The 22,887-nt window shown below is 40.5% G+C and overlaps 1 protein-coding gene across 1 annotated transcript in view; it reads left to right on the top strand.

Annotated features, from left to right (window-relative positions):
* Window positions 1–18,863: 18,863 nt before the first annotated feature.
* The window catches only part of LOC309408421 (fibronectin type-III domain-containing protein 3a-like), a gene marked incomplete at both ends in the record, with an annotated part of 28,120 nt that continues 24,096 nt past the window's right edge, over window positions 18,864–22,887 (top strand). Inside the window, one exon of the mRNA XM_082004237.1 lies at window positions 18,864–18,959. Within this exon, the coding sequence (XP_081860363.1) occupies window positions 18,864–18,959 (96 nt within the window). The remainder of the gene's footprint in view (window positions 18,960–22,887) is intronic.

A 22,887-nucleotide genomic window follows, 5' to 3' on the forward strand; every position in this document is an offset into this window, starting at 1 on the left:
ATGCTCCGACGACGGGGTGAGGGCGGACGGGGAGAACCGGGCTGCGCATCGGCATACCCAGCTCCTCGCTTTGACAAGCCAGTAACGAAATCTTGCCTTCTGCTTTGCCTTGTTTTGCCCAATTAAGCTGTTGGCATAATACCCCTCACTCCTTACAGATGTCAGCATTCATGGGTTTTGTATTATTACATGGTTATTAGTTAGGGTCTTTTGCCTTTGCACATGCTGTGACCCACTTATCCCCCTAAGTTGGGGGAGGGCAGATTAAAAATATAAAATGTCCTGGTTTTGGCACTACGTGAGGACAGAGGCCCACAGAGCTCCCGGCCAGTGCCGGGCACCGGTTCATGTGTCACAGCCAGAGTACGGGCAATGGCGCTGGCTGCGCCATGGGGCCACGGGCAGTGCCCTGGCAGGACACCCGCCATCAGGTGCCACCAGCTCCGGCCGCTGAGGGACAGGGCCCGGGCAGGGGCTACAGGCCCCGGGGGAGGCCCAGGCCTGGCCACCCGCTCCGGCGACCGTGGCACCTTTGTCACCACTCGGTGCCACCTCTGCCATGAAGAGCTGCGTCTTCTCCCTCGCCCCGCAGCCCTGCTTCCCCCGTCAGGCACCGGCGGGCCCCAGCTCCCGCCCGCCCGGGGCCTTCAAGCCACCTGCGGGCTCCTCGCCCTCCCCCGCCCCCCCGCGCCTCTTTTCGCGGGAGCGGGGTGGCTGAAGACGAAGATGGGCCCGGCCTGTGGTTGGCGCGCCCGCCCGCCTCCGGCCGGCGGCGGCGCAGGCGCATTGCCCGCATTCCATCATGGCGGAACGGTCGGTTGGCGGTCGGCAGCGCCGGGGCTGAGGCAGGGGCTGCGGCGCCGCGCACGGTCAGTGCTGCCATGGGGCCGACGCGACGCGATCCGGGATGGGGGCTGCTCCTGTGGGCTGCCTCTGACTCTCCGCTTCTCCCTCGGGGCGGGCGGGAGAGGGCGACGGGGCCGGGCCGAGCCGAGCCGGGCCGGGGGAGAGCGGCGCTCCCCACCCAAGGCGCGGTGGGCAGTGCCAGGAGCCGGCGGGGGAGCGAAGCAGAGCCCGCCGAGGCGGGAGCGGCGGGGGGAAGGCGGCGGGGTGCCGGCCCGTTTGTGGCGGGAGGCGGCGGGGTGCGGGCCGGGGCGGGACAGCGGGGTGCCCGCCGTGTGGGGCGGGGGGGAGCCGGAGTGTGGGGCGATTGATGGGAGAAGCAAGACCCCGGCATATGGGGCGGGTGTTGGGGGGGCCGGGCTGTGGAGCAGGTTTGGGGGTGGACGTGGCGCACGGGGCAGGTGGGGCAGCTGGGCGTATGGGGAGGCTGGGGGGCCTCGGGAAGCAGGGCGAAGGGGCAGCGGCGGCGGGAGGAGGGTTGTACGGGTGGGCTGCCCCCCGGGGCGCGGGGGGACTGCCCGTGGAGAGCTGGGGGGCCTGGGGTGCAGGGGCTGGGGTCGGGGTGCGGGGGGGCCGCTCCTGGCGGGACAGCGCCCGGGGTGGTGCGGCGCAGGCCGGGGCCGCAGGGCGGGGGTATCCCGGGTGGGTTTCAGCGAGCCCCGCTGTGCCTCCCCGGATGGGGCTAATGCCAGGGAGCCCCCCTGGACTCGCTCTTCGCGCTCCTCTCCTCAAGCGCACAAATTCTGCGTCTCCCTCGCTTTCCCTTTCCTCTTCTTTTTCTCCTATTTCTTTGGCGAGAGGGGGGGTTGAGATCTGAAGTCGTCCCGTGTCCCCTCACCCCAGCTTCCCCCTCACCCCCCCCTTCCCCGCTCTCCCTCCTCGGCAGCCGGAGCGGCTGCCTGCAAATGCCACGTAGCCTTCTGGTTGTTCCCCTTGGCTGATCAGCAGCTCGAGTACCAGACACCTCCCCCAGCTCCTCCTGGGGTCGGGGCAGGGGGAGGTCAGTCCTGTCATCTAGTGTTTGGGTGGTGACCATCTTTTTACCCTCCGCCATTCTGCTTTGTCCCCCTTCTGCCTTGGGGCAGCAGCAAAGGTGGGGAGCCCACTGTGACCGCTCTTCGGTGCAATCCTATTTACTGCCTCTTACAAAAGGCTGTTGACTTCAGCGACGTGCGGCTGCTTTCCTGTGGAGGGGCTGGGGGAGAGGCTCCAGGGGTTCCTGACCCCCAGCCTCAGCAGCCCCTCTGCTGCCGCCTAGTTGAGGTGCTTCGTGTGCATCACATCGCAATAATCCCAGAAAACAGGGTAATAATGCGTGGCTGGCAGGTGTATTTGCTTCCTTGAGCAGCACGTTCTCAGCTGGTTTCTGAGTGGTGTTGCTGTTTAAAACTTGCATTTGGACTTCTTGCTGGAATGATGAAATTTTCAGTAAAGCTAATTTATTTTAAGAGTTGAGGTTATATTATGTTTCCGTTTCTATGCATTCTTTGAATATTTTATATCTTTCCTGTCCTGTGGTAGCTAGGTTTTTAACATTGGCAGTCCTTTCCTTGCTTTACCTCATGCCTTACTGTGAATGTTGACACACGGTACTGCTGCAGAGGAGTTCTTCATTAGCCCAGTACGCATATGTCTATGGCCTGCAATTCCTTATGGTCTTCTAATGTATTTATCTTTATGACACTTGGTTCAATAGGGAAATACTATCTCAGTCACAGATGGAAAGACTGAGGCACCGAAATATTTATGGCCCAAGGTCACACAGGAAGTATGTGGTGAGGCAGGGAATTGAATCTAGATTTCCTGAGACTCAGATTAGCATTTTAACCAGGGAAGCATCCTCTCTGTATTTTAAGCCAATAAATTGACCTTGGAGTTAACATCCAGTGTAAAAGAAAGTGCTTTGTGTTTTGTTCAGTATCTTTGTAAGAAGCAGAACCCAAGTCGCTTCCCACACTTGCATTCCTTTCCTTGTTTTATGTAATTTGTATGTGAAAAAGGATAAGGTGGTAAAATAGGAAAGATGTTGACTTTCTCAAGGCTCTGTGTGTAATCATGCATGTTGAAAAACAGCCAGCTATTACGCTGTCCTCCTTTTAGGTCTTTTTACCTTACTGTGTTCCAAATCTCTTAAAGTTTTGGAATGCTGTTGTTGTCTGGAAATAATTTGTTCTTAGCTAGGATCAAATAAATCTAATATTCTATAAAGCTGAGTTGAAAGCAGTCTACTTTGTGTTCATTGATATCCTGGATCTTAGTTTGTGATTCTTAATACAGCAGTCTGTGAATAAACAGGACTTGCGTTGACCATCTTAAACGTCTCCTGGAGCAAGCTATTACAAGTTGTTCGCTCAGTTGTAGGCTCAGTATTGTTGCAGCAAGTTTTTGAAAAACTTGGCCTTAACTGCAATTAAGCGGCACTTTGACAGTGAAATGGAATTATTTCAACTTCTTGGGCTTTGTATCTTCACAGATACATATTGCAGGCTGTGTTCATTCCTGTTCTATTATTGCTTTTTTTTGTTTGTAAAATTTGCTAGTTAGTTTTACTACAGTGTTTTACTTGCCAATGATTTTCAGGAATTGGGTGTTAGAATACTTTAAAACAATAACTCCTAGTGTATTCACCTTTAGAGAGAATAAAGATAACTTTGTCTACACAAATGTGTTTCTTTCCACAACCCTTGATCACAAACTGCATCTTTCTTTGATGTTGTACTGAAACCAAATTTGCAATAGTTGAATATAAATGTTCTGTATAACACTTTTAATGGTCTTTTGTTTGGGTTTTTTTGGAGGCTAGCATTTGTATCATGTTGACTGTATGGGTTGTCACACCCATGCCAACAATCTTTCATCTTTTATGTTTATTTTTAGGAAAGGTTTGGTGAGTCCTTAAAAAACAAGATTTCGTATGTACTGTGCAAACAGCAAAAATTCCAGCATTTTGCTCGCAAGAGAGAGTGCCTGGTCTTGGCATACCCCCACTGGAATGCAGTATGTTTGATCGGTACTATGGATGTATTTGTAGACTCCATCTGTACACCCATTATTGAAAAAGATTTTGGAATCCCTTTTGGTAAATTTCAAGCAAATTAAAATACATGTTTTAAGCTTGGAAGACTGAAACTGACTGAAACTTTTATTTGATGACCTGCTATTACCCAACTTGGAAGACTTCTTGTCAAACTGTAGAAGTAAGCTTGTAACTTTTAAGAAAATACACAACTGGGAAGGCATTCTTAGAGTGTTCTGCACCAAAGTCATAAGCTGGTATGAAATATTGTAAGAATGCCAGAGTTACATATTTTCTTAATTTCCTGTCATCATTTCATTTAATCAGAGAAGAATTTTAAATTTATCTCTGAAAACAGATGAGAAAACATCAATATTAGTAATGCTGCAGAAATCAGGAGACTTTAGGAAGAAAATTACATCTCTCACTTCCAATTTTGCTATGTCTCATAACCATCAGGTCTGAACTATCAATACTTAAAATTGTGGTTGCTCGTTGCTCTGGTTTCAAGGCTGGTGAATATCAGAGAAGTAACTTTTTCATTTTTTTCACCTGTTTTTAGCAAGTTGTCATGAAGCTTACCAAGGTCAAGATGGTTAGTTTTCAGCTGTTATCTTTGCTGCAAGCCAGACCTTAACTGAAAAGTTTTGGATTCCTGAGCGAGGAGCACATACTGAACTCTTTATTGCATTCTTGAAGAGCTTATTGTAAAAGCAGTGATAATTTATTCTTTCAGTGGTGCTAACACAATCCTTTCTGTGTATTGACCAGCAAAGACAGACCACTGGCTCAGAGCCCTTAGTCCGTTTCAATCTTAATGTAAATCTGCTATTGTTCCCAATATCTTGATGGATGTGGAAAATGCCTCCGTTTGCTCAAGATTCACTTTTCCAGCATTGGGGCCTAATGCTGTATGTTTTTTTGCCCATGTCTTATTAGAAGTAGTTCAGGAGGAACATTTATTAGGCTGTGACTTCAGAAACATCTGCAACTCTGAGACAGTATCACCTTTCTGGTGAAAATGACAATGGATCTGCTGTGTTTGCTGGAAGAAACTGTGAGCTACTGCTGGCTGGCTTGGAGCAAAGTTAGCCAGCCTAGTCTGTAAACTACCTGTGAGCTATAGGGACAGTGATTTCTTGGGAGTGATCCAGTAAAACTGCAGAACGTACCTGCCTGCGCCTTATCTTTAGAAAAACTATATTGGGAATTGATTAATATTTGTAAAGGCTTCCTAAGTTTGGGGAGCTAAACCAGTGCAATTTATAACCCTCAGTGTGCAAGTGGTTTAGGAACTGGAGTTTAGTACTAGATCCAGTAGCTTGAGAAAGACGATGATTTTACATTGTTAAATACAACATCTTGAATGGCTTCAGTGACTACTGAAGCTGTTCATTACCTTCCTGGTGGAGCTTCTTTAGTGGAACAGTTTCTAGAATAAAGTTGTGCTGTCCCATAACAGTAAACTGTGACTGTATTTTCCAGATTGTACCGTTTATGTCTTTTTATGTACCCTATCAGAGGATAAATATGTGCCTGATAGTTTAAATTTGGATACACTCACATACTCTTTGGAAATTTTTTTTCATCATTATTTTCATACAGAGGAATAGAGCACTGAGTAGATAACTAAGTAAATACACTTAATATCCATGGAATGTGCTTCTTCCAGGAACTGTCTTCACAGTGTTCAAGTTACCTTTCACTAATTAGATCATAGCTTAAGCAATGGAGTGTCTTTGGCTAGTACGGCATTAAATGCATGTGCAATGTTTACGCAGTTGTCCGGTTTTGCATTCTGCACATACTGGATGAATGCAAGAAGGCATAAGGTCATCTGGTTCTTTCCCAGTGGATTCTTCCTTGAGTTCTATTTGCTGATTCTAGTGGAGTTAGTCACTGCCTCTTCTCTTCTGACTTTTGCTGTTTTATTGATGATAGATTGGTTTTCACACCTTTTTATTTCTTAAAGTTTTATGCTTGCCAAGTCACTAAAAAGAAAATTACTGTTACTTTTTTCTTGTCCACAGAAAGAAGACTGAGGGACAGTACAGCACATTGCGCATACTACAGCAGGCACTGACCGTGTAACATTTATCAACAGGAGCAAATTCAAGTCAGGAGAGTGTCAACGGTAATTAAACATAACTTACTATTCTCCCAGATTTTATGAAGCATTTTTTTCTTGTTAAGTCTCGAAGTAACACTTTAAGGTGAAATAATGTGAAAGTATTTGACAGACTTCTAAATTCAGGAAAGAAATTTTTGGATAGCTTGTTATCAAATGGAAGAAATGAATTAAGGAAGGAATAACTGATAGAGTTCTTGCGGTAAGAAGAGGTTCGGTATTTCCACATAAACTTCATTGATCTTATAACATAGCAAACTTATCTTTATTTTCACATTACTTTTTCTCCGCGCCCCCAGTTGGAAGTTTTGTCTTGGAGAGACTTGCATAATTGGCCTTTGAATACAGAAAGTAAATTCTGGTTTTAGGGAAGTGCATTTCCTGCGTAGAGGACAGCTCAGCTGGGTGGCAACATACTGATAACTAAGCGGCGTTACTCACATACATCGGTTTTAGTTGGAGCTCATGGAATTGAGTTCCTCAGTCATCGAATTGATGAGGTCATGGAACCGACCTGCTTGAAAAGCAGAAAGAAATCTGTCAGAAAATTGCCATGGTATGGCATTTGTGAGAGTAAGAATTCTCCAACTTGCTTTTTTGTTTGTTTTGTTTAATGAAGATTGCTATGAGTTATCTTCTGATGTACAACACTGAAAGACCCTTATGAAACCATGGCAGTGCATTCTTAAAAATACAAGTAGCCAAAAGCAAAGACAAGTTTTCGAAGCTGTTGGCTCGACCAGTGTGTTACATGGGAGGAGAATAAGCAGATGCAGTATAAAATATTTGAGAGTCAGAAATCGCTTTTTTTGATGTAAAGACATAAAATAGTTGTTTCATCTTTTGGAGAATTGACATATGTCCCACAGACCATCATCAAGCTTTCTCTAAAAAGAACATTTATGTATAGAACCACCTGTTGCATTGGTGGAGGCCTGATATTTCCAATTTATATATTTGAATTCATGTTTCACGTTCTATCTGTGAATTAGAAGAGAGCAGTTGTTAATACTGTTCAAAATGGGTATCCATCAATTCTACACAGCTATTATAGTCGGTAATTAACCCTATCCTTTGCCAAGTTTTTGAGCACTCTGTGTGTGATGATGGCTGCCTGTAACTTATCACAGTGTATTCTTTAGCCTAACACTACTGCTGCATTGAGGAAAGCAGTCACACATCAGCTGTGTTAGAGGATGAAATTGCATTTTTGCGTTGCAGCACAGCTAATGTGTTGTTCATTGAGCTGAAAGGCATCCAAGCAGATTTTAGTTTTTCTATGATGGGGGATTATTTGTGCTGTGATTAGGTCCTCTCTAATGAAGAAATAGTTTTCATGTCACAACTATACACCAAAGTTCAAGTGTAATATGCTAGTTTCAACATTGTAAAGAGCAGCTTACCCCATTTTCCCAAGCCCTTTCTTGGTTGGGTCACAATTGTATAATGCAACAGCAGAAATCAAGGAAAGAACTCAATGGTAGCTAATCAGTGTAGAGTAGAATGTGATATAAAACTATGCAAATTAGGTACAAAACAAGTCTTCAGGGAGAAAAATTGAAAGTGTCCTGTGAGTGAGAGATCAGTCAGCAGGTAAATTTTTTACAAGATACAAAGGAAAAAAAAAAAAAACAAAAAATCAGTAACCTTGTTATATTCTCCTGGAATTGAATAGGTATTTTGAGAGGAAAATTGTTTAACCAAGTTAAATACGGGGTTATAAATTTACGTGAAGTATTTTTAGCTGCTGTTCAACGCCCTTTATTTAGCTTCAACATTACTATCTCTTTAAAGGGGGTCAGTTGCTTTCAGTTCTTCTATGTGAACTGTTGAAGTGTTCCAAACTAGTGAAGTGATCTGTACCATTAACATACAACTTCAGTTGGGTTCATCATACTGCAGTTACCTGAAGGAATGAAAGCAGCCTTTAATGTTTGTGTGGATGTAAGTAGCTTTAGTATTCTTTAAGTACGTGCAAGATGGTACATGTTAGTATTGAACAGAATGACTGTTTTCATCAGAAGGTTTAATCTGCTTACAAATGCATTTATTTTTGTCCATTTCAAAATGTCAGAGGTGATAATTACTTAGAGGAATTGTTCAGTTCAAGAAGATGTTATGTAAACAACTTTTTGGTGTATTGTAAACTATTATTTTGCTTTTTAATGCCTAGATTTCTTAATGTAAACTTTATAAAAACAAATATAAACTGTGATCCTTAGATTCTTCAAAACTGTGATAATTTCCACTTATGTAAACGTGTGATTACAGCCCCAAGCTTGTAGCAGGTTAACTGATTAACCAATAAATATTTAAAACTCAGATATAGAAGTAAATTATTTTAGTGTTACGATGCATCAACTGAACTGTGATAAATGGTTACGTGCATGTTCCTAGCCTGTCACAAATACTGGGTGAAGTGTGTTTGCTTAAATCTCATGTGTATGATCTCATCCTTGCATTTTACCTTGCATTTTCCATGAACTAAAAAAAAATGCACATGGTCTGTTACCATGAGACTGCTCAGATGTGGTAATTTAAGTAATTTATTGGTGTGTTTTAGCCCTTGGTTTAAGTATAACTTGTTTTAACTAGGCTAATTTGATCTGCTGTGCAGCTAAAGCGTTACAGCCTGAACTTCTTCTCATGTTGCGCAAGGAAAACAGTCTTCAGTTTGTGTATCAAAATAATTCTTCCTTGTTTGAAGTTTGCATAATCTCTTAAAAGTTGAAGAAATCCTTTGCTTTCGCTGTTTTTTTGTGCTTGTTTTTGAAGTCATATTTTGTAAGGGAGTTCTTAAAATTGAAAAGTTTGTTTGTATCAGTGCATTGATGGGGATACATCAAGCACATTTCTGATAAACAGAAGCAGATTGAATCAGAGCTAGTAGAAAATCAGCCCTTGCTTTCCTCAGTGCCTACAGAAACCTGAAAGCAAACTCCTGCTTCTGTTAATCTTCTGAAGTCCTGATTTTACTTCTGTTTTGTTGGATTAGATGATAACTGACTGCTCTGACCAGTCTCGTGGTAGGGAGCCTTTCCTGGAAATAGCGTTATTGTTGGTTTTAATAATCTGGTTGATGGCTCTCGTAGAGTCACGTTTAAAGTAAATTAATTGTTCAAGATTTGGAATGAAAGCATTTGGAAAAAAACTTTTTGATCACATCTTGATTGTATTGTACCAGCTGTACCATCTTTGTGCATGTGTCTGCCATCCCGTAATGCTCTTTAGCTTAATTTAGGGCAGGTATTACCCAGCCTTGGCACTAAAAAGGTCTGAGTTTTGGTGCTTCCCTGACATAATCCCAGGAGGTTTCATTGGCTCAGCAAACTGACATCCCTGTGGTGTGTTTTGTGTCTGGATACACATCGCGTAGACAAAGTAGACCAGCCCAGCTCAGGGCGCACTTAAATTTGCCACTTTGGCTGCTCCTCAGCCAGCTCTTACTTGCAGATTCTAAGAAAAGCTTTTAAAAATACTTAGGTATTTGTTCCTTGCTGTGAACTAGGTATTCCTCGTTATGTATTCCTCGAGGAAACTCGGATAAACAAGGTGCTATGGAATATGTTGCTATTGGGGTGGACTTGTTTGCACATACAAGTTTCTTTGGATTGTTTCCATTCTTTGAAACAAAACTTTTTCCCCTGGAATTGCAGAAGGTTGGTAAATAAATGGGCAGAACTTGGCGGGGAGGTGGTGAGAAGTAAAATTGAATCCCTTTTACTATAGTTTTTCGTTCTACTTTAAGACCAAATTTGTCCCATAGGGAAGAATTGTGCTTAGTTATCCAGATACTTAACCGGAATTTCAGAATCCTGGAGCACGTGCAGCTCCCTGTGGAAACTTGCAGTTCCCATCTTGTAAATCTTGGCACAGTTTTAAACATTTTTGCTTCATCTGTTCAGATCTGTAGTTACTTGACGGTGTAAACTCCAGCTACCTTTGTGCTGACCACTTAAGATTTCTCTGTGGCCTTTACTGTATTATTACCAAGATGTATTTTCAGGTACATAGAAGGGCTTGTGCTCTTAGGAGTATAGGGTGGTTTTTCTAGAGCTGTGTGTTTTGGGGTTGCTTGGGTTTTTTTGCAAAGAAGTACCCTTTAGCTTTCCAGCTGTTCTTTACCACTGCTAACATGACTGTACCATGAGTCCTGTGAGGACATTGCCACTGGTTTTGTTCTTTGTAGGGTTTGCCTTTCTCATTTTTTATCCTTTTTCACTTTCAACAATGTGCTCTACTTCTTGTGACTCTGGTCAGAACTTCATTTGGAATTACTTTTCAATGGACCGTGGTGTATGTCACTTCCATAACTTCTAAGTGATTTAGATAGATTTTTGGGTATAGAATTTCAGTATATTGTTAATGTGTAAATAAACTAATTTCCTTCAAGACCTGAACAACCAGAACGATGTTTTGAATTTCAGAGGGCGTAGTTTCACACTTAGAAAATGATATTTAAAATAAGTATGTCATTACATTGTGTTTATTAAAAGCTTTTTCATATAAGCTTGAAAATTTCATGCTTTGAGTAGCTTTAGGACATTAAAATGAGCAACTTAGATTGTGCCAGAACGTGTCATCTTGCTAGCCAGTGGAAAGCAGCAGTCAGTTTTGCATTTAATTCTTTTTTTTTTTAACAACATCGATGCAGCTGGAAAATATCTTAATACCATTACTTTTTTTAAAGTTGAAATAAGAATTAAACACTTTAAGGGCTCAGTCCTCTGAGGTGTTCAGCTCTCTTAAACACTTCTAGGAATAGAAATAGGACCTTTCAGGAACTACTGGGTTTTGTTTTATGGGGCTGGTCAGTTAGGAAGCAGCGCTTAGGGTACAACTCAGCTTTTCTGGCAGTAAGAGTAGAAACATAAAATAGCTAAAACAATAAAGGAAAATATTTATCTAAAAGTAATGTTTGCATTATAGATTAACATATAGTAACATAAAATAATTAACATTATTTGTTAATGCAAACCTTACAGGCCTCATAAATGAATAATTAAGAGGACAGACATGGCCCTAATATGATCAATGAGCATATCATTAATAACAGCTCAAATCAAGTCAAATCTAGTGTACTCTGGGCATTGAGAGATACTTTTTTCCTGGCTCACCGTTCTTAACAGTGGAGTTTTTCTTGTGAAGAACAGCAAGAAGTCACTGGGAAAACTTGAGGGTGGAGGAGAGTGTGTTTTTTTTTGTTTTTTTTTTTTTTTTTTAATTGCTTTCCTGGCACAAGTCACATCAGGAACCTGATCCAGATTGGTAAGGGAGGATGCAAGCTGATACTATCACTTACGTCAGAGTTCCCAAGTGTCTTAGTATGTTGTATCTGCTGTTTGTCTGTGTCCTTAGGGTTTTTTTAATGTCCGGGATACGAGAGCTTTCCATTTTAAATCTTGCTTCTCCTTCAGGGAGAATTTCTGTGGGCAAGCAGGTCTCACAGGACCCTGAGAGATGAGCATTAATACTTAATTGTCTTTAGGTGAAAAAAAGGTATCCTCCTCTAATTTGCTAGTTGCTTTTTTCCCCCCTGCTCTCCTACGGAGCATTTACACTTTGACTTCCCCCTCCATGGGCCATTCTTGTCAGTGGCCACAGGAGCCAGCCAGTTTTCTTCAGCTTTTAGGAAGTTACTAGAGGTCCTTCTGGCGACTGACCTAACATGTTTGATCCCCAGATGTTCTTTGTGAGGGCAGAAGGACTATCCATGATAAAAGGCTCGTGGTCACTTTTATATTTTACCATGGAAACTATTAGCACTGCTTTGGAATAAGTATTTAAGTAACAGTCAAACTTTTTGGAAAGCACAGAGAAAAGTTTTGGAGTTGTCGCTTTTTTAGATGTCAAAAGAGAAAAAGATTTTTAGAAGAGTCTCTAGAAGAAAACGCTTGGCACAGGGAGCGGAAGCCTTGTACTGTGCATCTGTGGAGTTGGGGTGGGCATTTTGTTCTTTGTTTTTCTTTTTTACTTAGGTCGCAAACTTTACTTAGGTCAAAATTGCAAGGTCCTAGCAATACCTGGATCAAAATGACATCAGGCTTTTCACAGCTCTAAGTATTAAAAAATGTTTCACTGAGCACATTTGGTGGGTAAGTCATGAAGAACGTTTTCAGTCTCAAAGTTGTGGTGCCCTTCTGGCTAGAAGCCAGACTTCATGCAAGATGGTGCAGACAAATTCACTTGGGTGTCATTATAAATTATTTCCAACATTTTAATCAAAACATATATTTAGTTTTGAACAGATGACTGTTATGGAGTGATGGTGGTCTCTTCAGAGCTAAAGTTGTAACTGAGCTTCTGTTAAGTCTGATTCTATTAAGTCATTCCCTTAATCTTGCTAAAAGTAAACTAGTCCACCTAGAACGTCTCGTGTGGTCCTGTGGCAGAGAAGAACTATTTTAGGATTGGGATGATATCTTAAACACCTTGTTAATACTGTTTATTTGAAAAACTTGGGTGGGAGAGGGTAGCTTGTGTCTTTTTTCCTGAAATGTTTCCTACCTCAAAATTGTGTGGTGCATAAATTTCAAATCTGGAGGGATGAGGGTTTTTTTAGAATTCGTAAATAAGGCTTGATCTTTTTGACAAGGCTATTGCTTAGCCTGAGGTTGGGGGTGACTTATGTTTGGGTCTACTGTTGTTCTTTTTAACAAGCTCTGGAGATCGCTGATGCAAAATTTAACTGGCAGGTTAGCGTGTGTTTAAAATACTCAGAAGTCTTAGTTTGTGAGAGATCTTCTGGAGTTTAAGGCATGGCAGGGTCTCGTGTTTTCTTTATCAAAGTACATGATGTTCATGTATGTATGTGTTCACAGATCCAGTTCTAGATGTTACTTTTTACAAAGGTAAAAGATACTAATGCAGTATGTTGCTTGCAATGAGAGGGTTTTCCTCACTCAGAGAAAGTAAATATATATAACATAAAAATTACAGAAGATATACCTATAATACTAATTAGTAATTAATATAAAAAGGTATAATACAAGCTTTGCGTTTTTATACAATACCACTTTTAATAAATAGCAATATTGTAGTAGTTTACTTCCTGCAATAAATGTAAACTTCCGATCAGGGTAGAAGGCATAAGGTGCATAAGGCACTGAACCTAGAAATCGGGAAGTCTGAGCTAAATTTCTAGCTCTCCATCAGACATCCTTTTTGCTCCTGGATGCATTGTTCTTTTTAAGTCAGGCATACTGTATTTTTTTATTTAAAAAAAAAAAAAAAAAGCACCTCCATTTAAGTAATAAGCTCCTTGGAATAGGAACTTTCTCACATTAAATCCGGCACTTACTGTAATGAAACTACAATCTTTGTGATAGCTTCTGTGGGATTATAAACTTTTTTTTTACTGTTTATGAAATCTGTTTAGCTTGTACTCTGGACAGTGGAATGCAGCTGATCCATTTTTGTCTACAGTGTTCCTCTCCTGTTTGTGATGTCTTTCTGGAGAGAGATTTTTAATATGCTAGGAAAATATTTTAAGATGAGATAACAGGATTTCTAAAACTTGCTAAATAACATAATGCTCTTACGCATTTGCACGATAAATAATTTCATATTCTATTAATACGATTAAAGGATATAATTCCAATGAAAAAATTACTTTTTGGTATAGGAATTTTTTCTTATTTTGTGTAGTATTATAAAACACATTTAATGAATATACAACCTTTTCTTTGTTTTTACATGCCCTGCACATAAGTAGCTGCAAATTCATTGTTACTGCCCAAAGAGAAACCCTGTCTGCAAAATTGTTGATGTGGTGTTGGTGTTTACTGGTGACTGTTCCAAAGCTCTTGATAAAACAGAAGCGATGTGTTTATACAGGAAAATTATACAGGAAAATGATTCTGGTCATAACTTTTTCTTAGATATTACTGTTGTAACTTTGAAGTTGTTTCTCTCGTAACATCCAAGGGGAAGTGACAGAGTTGAACGTTGGCAAATGGCTAAAGGAGGCTTTGTAATGTAGTTTCTATTAGTTCTAGTAAATATTTGTTAGTAGCTACCCCCATGTACTAGAACTGTAGGTTTATTTGGCTTTGGACGGAAACTATTTTAGACTGCTTTAGATTTTAATGTCAAAATGTCTCATGAGAATCCATGTTGATTTCCAGACTTCAGGTACGACGATCTAGTATCGTACAGCCTTCGATTAGCTACCTCTGCTTTGCTGTTCTGCATAGGGAGCACAATAGCCGTCTTGTATGTAAATAAGAGCCCAGCTTTCTCGGCGGAGGCGCTGACTTCAGACGGGAGTAGGCATGAATCAATGAACACTGAGTTCAGTGCGGATCCTCGGGAGCTGGACGGGGTCCAGGATGACTGCAGCACTGGTTGAGAAGAATTTGGGCTGGAGAAAAGGGAAGGCCAATGTTTCAGTCTTCCAGAGTCGCGGCATTTTTACTATGTCAGGAAGTGAGGTCAGGCACAGCCGCTGTATACTGTAATTGTTTTCTGGAAGGCTAGTCATTAAGATTTTCTGTTTTTCTTAGAAGTCTTTGTAGTGCGAGACTGTCAGTGGAAAATATTGCCTTTTTTTTAATATGGTTAACATGATTAACTATACTACATTAGCACACAATGTTGAATTACTCGGGAACACTTCTCAGACTACATTTTTAAAATATGAACTGGTTTTATTTGGTTTAAAATAAATTTACTTTTTTTTATGTGGTGAAATGACAGAATATTTCAGTGTTTTAGATGCGCATGTCTTGAGCAAATAATCTGTGAAAGCAGTAGTACAAGCTATTTCTGGTGCACATTTCTGTTAACTTAGACATGTGATATCCACTACTACTTCTTCCAGAACTAGAACACTTCCTCCGCTGCTTCTGCTTCAGAAGGTTTGTTTCTGAAATGGCTAGTCACTTTTTTGGTTTTTTTAATGGCTATCATGCTATATTGGCTGAATTTGTTGTTCAATTCAAACAAAATTTGGGAATGATCTTTAGCTGGTCTCTAATAGAAACCACTATAGAGAAATGAATCAGGCCAGAACTACTACCCTTGTAAAATGTAACCTTTCTAAAAACTAACCTATTTCATTCCATGCTGACTCGAAAATCTCCAGTGCATGGTGACAAAGCTTTTGAAGATACCTCTGCAAATTCTGCTATTGATTCATATATAATGATTCACTAATTCTCAGTATATTCCTTTACAACTCTGAAAACTACAGAATTTGCCTAGTCTTTAATGCTTGCAGATGGGATTTTTCTGTTTATTTTTAGTCTAGAATTTAAAATTTTTTGTATTAGCTCATCTTTAAGTCAGTTTTCTTCTTTTTTGTGCCTGACCATTTGGATGGTTAGTAGTGATGATAAACTTAGAACACCTAGCTGCCAAAAACAGGCCCTGGAAAATAGCAGCCTGAGCCTCTATTACCAAGCATGTGATAGAACAAACTAGCTTTAGGGCACCCAAGAAGCTTTTTGATGCAGTTCTACCTGTGGGTAAGTTGTGCCTTTTTGGGCCATGCACAACTCACCAGCTGGACTTGCCTATCAAGTTGATTTGAGGTAAAACTGGGGGTTCAGAGAACGCCTGGCATCAGTGCCAGCGTTTGAGGGAAGCTGTGAGACTTGGTAGGACTTGGACTGTGGGAGTTGTGGATGGAGGTAGGTACAAGATCCTCGAAGCTCCGCTCTGCCCACGCAGCAGTTGCCCTCCACCTTTTCTGTAAAAGCAGCCGTCTTCCTCCCTTGCAGCAGCCGTGCTGCGTTGCTGACCCCACCGCTGCCAGCGGCGGTGAGAGTCTTGTGGCTGAGCTGGAGGACGGCAGGGCTGGATTCCTTGCTCCTAGAGTAGCGATAGGAGGGCGTGGGTAATGGCTTTTCAAGATAGATCTCTGTTTCTTTGTTTTGTTTTTCAGGAAATTGTGCGGAGTATGCAATAACTTTTCAGGAATTCTCTTTTTATTTACCCAAATACCACCTGCTTCCTTGAATGATGCGTAGACTTTTGGGAGGTGAACCTGTTTATACCATGTTCAGTGGGAGTGCTTTATTTCCCTTGAAAAGTTTTACCTGTTAAACTGGGGAGGGATTGAGTCCCCCATGTCCCATGCTCATTTACCAGCAGAGGTGCTACCTTTGAGAGCAGCAGTGTCTTTTGCTGCTCTCTTATCAGTATTTTCAAGGAATGAAGCTGTGTTCTAAAAACAACAACAAAAAAATTGTTTTTTGCATATCTATTGGTATGCAGTGTGATGTTCCTCTGTATCGTTAGTGTTCTGCTGCTTGTGGCCATTGGAGCCCAGCTGTACAGTAAAAGATTAGTGTTCTGAGCCAGGTGAAACTGCCCAAGAGATATTAAATGGTTTCATTTATGCGAATACTTCTATTTTATCTGACCATATCAAGATTCCTGCTAAGACGTGAAATTGTATTTGCTATTTTTGGAGCTTGTCATTAACTGTATAAAAACATTTGTTTACTAATACTCCAGGTATTAAGTTCTTACTCTGAAAAATGTGAAGTTACAGTACTAAACAAGTAGAACATACGTGTTTGTGTAGGTGTAAATGTAAATGCTACCTGTGTCATTAGGCAATAGATCAAGGATTCTAAAAACCATGTGGCTGTTGGTGATCTGCTCTACAATTTGTACTAACTACGCTATGCTGCTCGCTAATGTAGGCAAAGCCTCAGAGAATTACGTTCAGCCAACGTAGGAGACTAGGATAGAAACTTTGAACGTTTATTTAAAATTGCAGGTGGTATTGGGACTTGTTTCAGAACATGTTTTTCTACAGCTGGTTATTTTGGTTGGTTGAGCATTTGAATGCAGATGGAGTTGCTTTTGGTAAAGGGTTTTCCCCTTTATGTTAAGTGCTAATTTCTGTTGTCTCTGAGGTTCTTAGATGAAAGAAATCGAGACTATACGCATATATAAAATAAAATCATTTCAGTCTGCCTGTGTATACTGAATTCTTATTATGGCTCTTAAGACTTAGATCTAACCTCTAAAAATGGGAGAGGTGTAGTGGAAGAAACTTCTGCCTTAATTTTAACATACTTGAGGGGCAGTGTTACCATGCAGGTATTTTTAAGTGGAATAGTTATATATAAATCAGATGAGTTTGTTTCCTTGGCAGAGATAATTCAAAATCTGACAAATAGGATGGAAGATTATTTTATTTGGGAAATAAAGAACATGCTAAGGCAGTTAAGTATATTTGGGACAAACCTGATACAACTTCAAACTTTTGAGGTCATGTCTAGCTCTCGCACCTGTGCAGTCATATTTGGCCTCTTAAAATTGTTACTGGAGCAGACCCGGGAAACAACTGGTATGCAGAATGAGCTGGTTTGTTTGGCAGTCTTGGGTATTTTGTTATGCTGTATTTTGTGGCTGTGTGATCGTATCAGTTATTTTGACATACTTTTGCAAACAAGAAGGAATGTGTTTTTTACCAACGGATGCTACCAGCCTCTTTACCTTGTAATGGCAATACAGGAGAAATCCTTGTAATCTCAACTTTTATTACAGACCCTTTCTGAATGAAATGAGTTAACACCCAAAGAAACTATTTTTTTTACTTCCTCCCTCCACACCCCCCCCATCCATACTGATTATAGAGAACTGAACAAGGATTTGGCAGTTGTATATAGATTGACTTGGTTCATGCACAGATTTGGGAGTGGGAAATGGTTTTTATTTTTAATTTAATGAATTGGACTGTCTTAACCACATTTTGTCTTTTGTCTGGGTTTATAGGAGGTAATGTGAAGGGAGGAGGAAATGTCAGCATTTCCTGTATCCTGTTATCTTGTGCTTTTTATGGATGCTGAATTAACTATGCACTGAAAATTTGCTAACATTTGGATTGTATTTTGACTTCTCATAATTACAGATTATTCAATAGAATCCCAAAACTATGCAGCACTTTTCCACATGCAATTATTTTGCGGTACTCGGTTAAAGACTTCTGTACAAAGTACTCTACTCTTCCCCTTTCCCCCCTTCCCCGCCCCCCGTGTCAGACTTCTGTATTGATGACATGTTGCAATATTGGAGAAATTGCACGGTTTGGTTTTTTTTTGATTATCACAGGGACTGAAATGTACATGTAGCATGTGAATTATTTGGCCTAAATCTTAGGTTCTGGAGTAGAAGCAATTTAGAAATTGTAACTACAAATTTAAGAATGAAGTGCTGCATAAATGTGAATTATGCTGCTGTGTAACTGCTTCACTTACATACAGATTGCATCACTTATGGCATGTCAAGTTGAATATGCGTGATACATATTTAAAGAGCATATTTTTGGAAGAAGGATATGTATTGCTTAAATGCAGTACTTAAATGGAAAGTATAAGGATAATATATTAGACTACTTGGGTGTATTCCATTGTGAAGAATTCAGCTATGACATGTGATCCCCTCCATGATTTTAAGACTGTCTGTTTGCTCAAGTTTTTAAATGTGCAGTGGAGTTAGAAGTATTTTATAGTAACTTTTGTCTCCAATTAAAGTCAGTTTATTTGAAAATCTTTGGAGGAGAGTTGTGGAGTATTGAAGTTTGATTATCGTTTCCTATTGAGTTTTCAAATGTTCTTGAATTGCTGTCATGAAATGATTCAATTAATATCATAGTGCAAGTGGAGAAGAAAAAAACCCAAAAACAATGTCCTGAAGGCACTGCTGTATTTTTCTTCTGAAACACTGGTACCAAGTTTGACAAACGAAGTAGAGAATTGTTTGGGGGAGAGGAGAGATGAGACATGTCTAATACTGGCACTCTCTCTTTGTTTTAGCAGGTGGTTAACAGGAGCAGTTGTCAATGAATGGTTTTCAGTCATGATGGCCGACCAGCCGCCTCCATTAGAAGCTACGCCTATACTGAATGAAGTGCCACTTCTACCTCATATGGTTAATGGGGACAGCATACAACAGGCAAGTCAATCCATTGCACTTTTGTACAAGTCACGTAATACTGTGCCAGTGGTGGTAGTAGGGAGGTTGACATTTGAGCATACTGTAGAAAACAGAACAGATAAAAAAACTACTTCTTGTACAGCTTATATGATGACTGAAAAAGGAGGAGGCTTGAAACAAAGCAACTACGATACTGATTTGCAAAGTTAGAAAAGCATGTAGTTCTCAGCACTGGTGTCATCGGTGAAATAGAAGTGCATATAGAGGAAGAAAATCATTCACCATTAACATAGTGGAAATGTGAAAAGATTGAAAATTACAATGAATGTTTGTTATGTAAGTGCTTTAAAGCTCATGTAAAACAATCAGTAAAGATTAGCAAGTGGTTACAGTGCTCTAAAGCAAGAAGTTTGTTGCAGGGAAATGAGAGGAAAGACCTTGGCTTCCTGATATTAAGTATCTTCATTAATAATTAGTGCAGTGGTGACACCTGAGTAGATTTAGTTGAAACTTTAGAGTTTCTTGGATACAAGCCTTCAGAACTAGGTGGTATGATTAGCAATACAGACAGAAATGAAAGCAAAACAATTTGGAGCACAAGCTTGTATAAGTTGTATTACTTGGGTAAACTTGAAGGGATTTTACTGCTTGGCAGTAGATGCCAAGTGCCTTGCACTACATAGGCTGAGATATTTTCCTATTATTTGGAGATAGACTTTCAGTGCACTCAGAAATGTTACAGACATCCTGACATTTTAACGCTGGGTCTTAATTTAAGCAGCATTTTCCCCTTGCCCTGGCAGCTACAAACATGATAGATCCTGGTAGGGGAGAAAAGGCTGGTTGCTTGTTTTGTTTTAAACAGCTAAGTGGCTGTTTGTTGGCAGGCTGCAAATGGACAAGTTGCTAGATAATCTCGTCTAGGCTCCCCTTCTCATGAAATACTGGACCAGATGATCTCTTGAGGTCCCTTCCAACCTGGGCTGTTCTAAGATTCTATGATAACAAAACATACATTTGAAGGCTTTATGTGCCTGGAGTTAAATAATCATTTTGTTGAAGCAAGGGACAAAACTGCCCATTGTTTTAACCTGATCAGTATATAACTTCAAATATCTGACAGTAATAAGAATTACGGGGTTAATCCAGAAGGAAAAGTTGCATAAAAATTTCTGGAGGATAACTGTCATAGGTAGGTAATGGTGAAGACCTTGGTACGTTTCAATGTATAGTGGATGAACAGGGCACAACAAAATAATTCTGAGTTGTTGAATGTCTGATAGACCTTAAATGGCAAAAAGTTGTAAATAAGATATCCTTTACTTTGTAATTGTTACAGGTGGGGAGGGAGTGTAGTATACTTGCTTGTAGAAGTAGCCTTTATTTTTAAAAAGAAGTCTACTCTGCTTTTTTCTCAGACTCTGGATATAAAAGTACAGTGACTGTGTTTTGAAATAAGTAAAGCTGTAGAGTCTCTAAGCTAGTTCTGAAGTTCTAGCATTAGCAACGTGAAATTTTAGACACTGGCCAGCTGTGAGGTTATTCGGTAGGTAGTGTTTCATGTTACACAAAGAAAAGAGATCAAGTAGATCTAATTGGAGACCTTCTCCATAGCTGTATTTGTATAGCATGTCTTGGTATAGATCAGTATGTAGAATATAAGTGTGTATTGAATAACCCAAAAGAAGGTGACAGTCGCTGAAATTTTCAGAATGCAGTGGAGACTGTTTGCAAACAGGTGAGGTTAAATAAAAAAAAGTCAAGGGGAAAACAAACAAACAAACAAAAAAAGGCCACAGTTGGATCTTGGAGGTGCATGGGAAAATGGCTTTTGAAGAGTAGACTTGAAGGCTGATAGTCTCCAGGATTAATAATTAAATTATATGGGAAATAATGAGTAAGTCTGTCTAGTGAAAATCTTCATGGGACTGGGAATGTGATTTCATATTTATGGGCCAATATTTCTTGTTCTAGTGTGTCTGTATATAAACAGCCATGTCATGTTGCCATCCTTTGGTTGCCTAACAAATACACTTGCTGCTCTTGTGTGTGGCACTTTTCTCTAGAGAGGCTTCTGAGCTAGTGTCTCACATTAGAAAGTTTGCTTTTAAATAGAGTATTAACACAGATGATTTTTAAATATTTTGCTGCCAGTGCCATAGAGGATAGTCTAATTATAGAGTATCATACAGCGGGGGTTTTTTCAGAAATAAAACTTACGCTGTTTGGCTACTTACTTCAAACAGTAAGATGCAGCACGCAGTTCATTACTTTCATTTCACATGAAGTATGTATTTGGAAGTTTTCGGGAAGAGTTGCTTGTTCTGAAAAACCTTCAGCAATGGAAAGTGTGTGAATAAAGGATGAAAGCAAAACACTGATCAGTGCTTTGAAATAGCTTGATCCCACTAGTTCTGAAACGGTTATGCAGGACACCTGAAAGTGTTGACATAACTGTGACTCCTAGCACTAGTCTGTCCTCTAACTTGGCTTCGATTGACTCATTAGAAACACTCAAGCTTCCTGGAAATTTTCCTTGGTGGAAAGTAGATGGAACTGCATTTGCTTCATTAATTATAGTGAGTCATTCCTCTAAGACATTGCCCCATGCATTCCTGAAATTCCAGTCTCTGAACTGCTCTACAGCCCTGTGATTACACCACTTATGATCCCTTTTCGCTGAGTTAATAGTTTCCTGAACTGTTTGTGAGAACTTCAGTTAATTGAAACCTGTTTTGAAGATCTGACATGTTCAGCGGCTCCGAATTTTCTAAAAGGATACCTTTCCTGCCTCTGAATTTTCTTGCCTGTGAAGATGAGACTTGCTTGAGGTTTAATACCTGCCTGCAGAGTCCTGTCCCCTGCCAGTGTCCATCCCCAGCAGCCATTGTTAACACTAGACCTCATCTTTCCTTGTTCTTTGTGCTCTGGCAAATCCCCAGCCCATTATTGTCCATTTTCTTTAAACAAGTAACATTGCTTCTCTCTTTTTACTTCTAGAAGTTCAGTAATGTGTCATAAATGTATTTATATAGTGACAGATCTGCTTAAGTTTCTGTGGTTTAATTACACCATTTTTAAAAGTATTATCTGTCATCTGTCCTTCTTGTGGAACTGCAATAAATATTACTGACTGGCTAGATGGCCTTTTCAGCGGTTTTTGGTATTTTACTTACGTCCAGAAGCAACTCGTCTACCTAAAGTAAAATTTTCCTGTAACTGTGAACTCACTGGAGCAGGGTCTGTGTTCATATGTGCTCCTGCATCCCCTGCTAAAAAAGGAAAGCTAATATAGCAATATGCAGAAGCTGCAAAATCAGTGTTAAAACAGCATTTATCGGTCTGCTCCTTTGAGTCTGGCTTTACACACAGCAGTTTAAATGTGACAGATCTGTGCAAACCTCAATCTCTTTCTGTGCAGAAGTTGCACACTTGAGTAGAGGGAGAGAGAAGCAGGAGACATAAGCTGTAACTTCGGGAAACATGGGTGTCTTTGCACTTACTCTTATATGTTAGCTGGAGAAATGTGCTTTGGTTAATGGCAGCATAAGCTACTTGGCAAACTCTTTGGAAAAGAGTAGTCAGTGGAGTTGATCAAAATGCAAAGGTTGAATAAGGGACGACAAGATCTTTTTAAGTCTCATTCTCCTCAGCAATCTTTTTATTAATGACCAGTGTAATAGAATTGAGGTGTACTTAATAAATTTGCAGCTGATACGAAATGGGAGGAATTGCAAGCATCTTGGAAGTCTGAAATTATTTTGATTACTAGAAAGATAATCTGTAAAATTAGCAACAAGTGCAGAGTACCGTGTTTGGGTGGAGTAGTCTGCTTACCATAAAGACTGACTGGTTTAGTAGCAGTCCTTTAGAAAAAGGTCAGCCAAGGGATGGATAAAGACTGCAAGTGGAAGTCATCAGCGTTGCACTGTTTCCAAAAAAAGGC

Source organism: Phaethon aethereus (genome assembly GCF_964289735.1).
Source record: "Phaethon aethereus genome assembly, chromosome: 10".
Classification (NCBI taxonomy): domain Eukaryota; kingdom Metazoa; phylum Chordata; class Aves; order Phaethontiformes; family Phaethontidae; genus Phaethon; species Phaethon aethereus.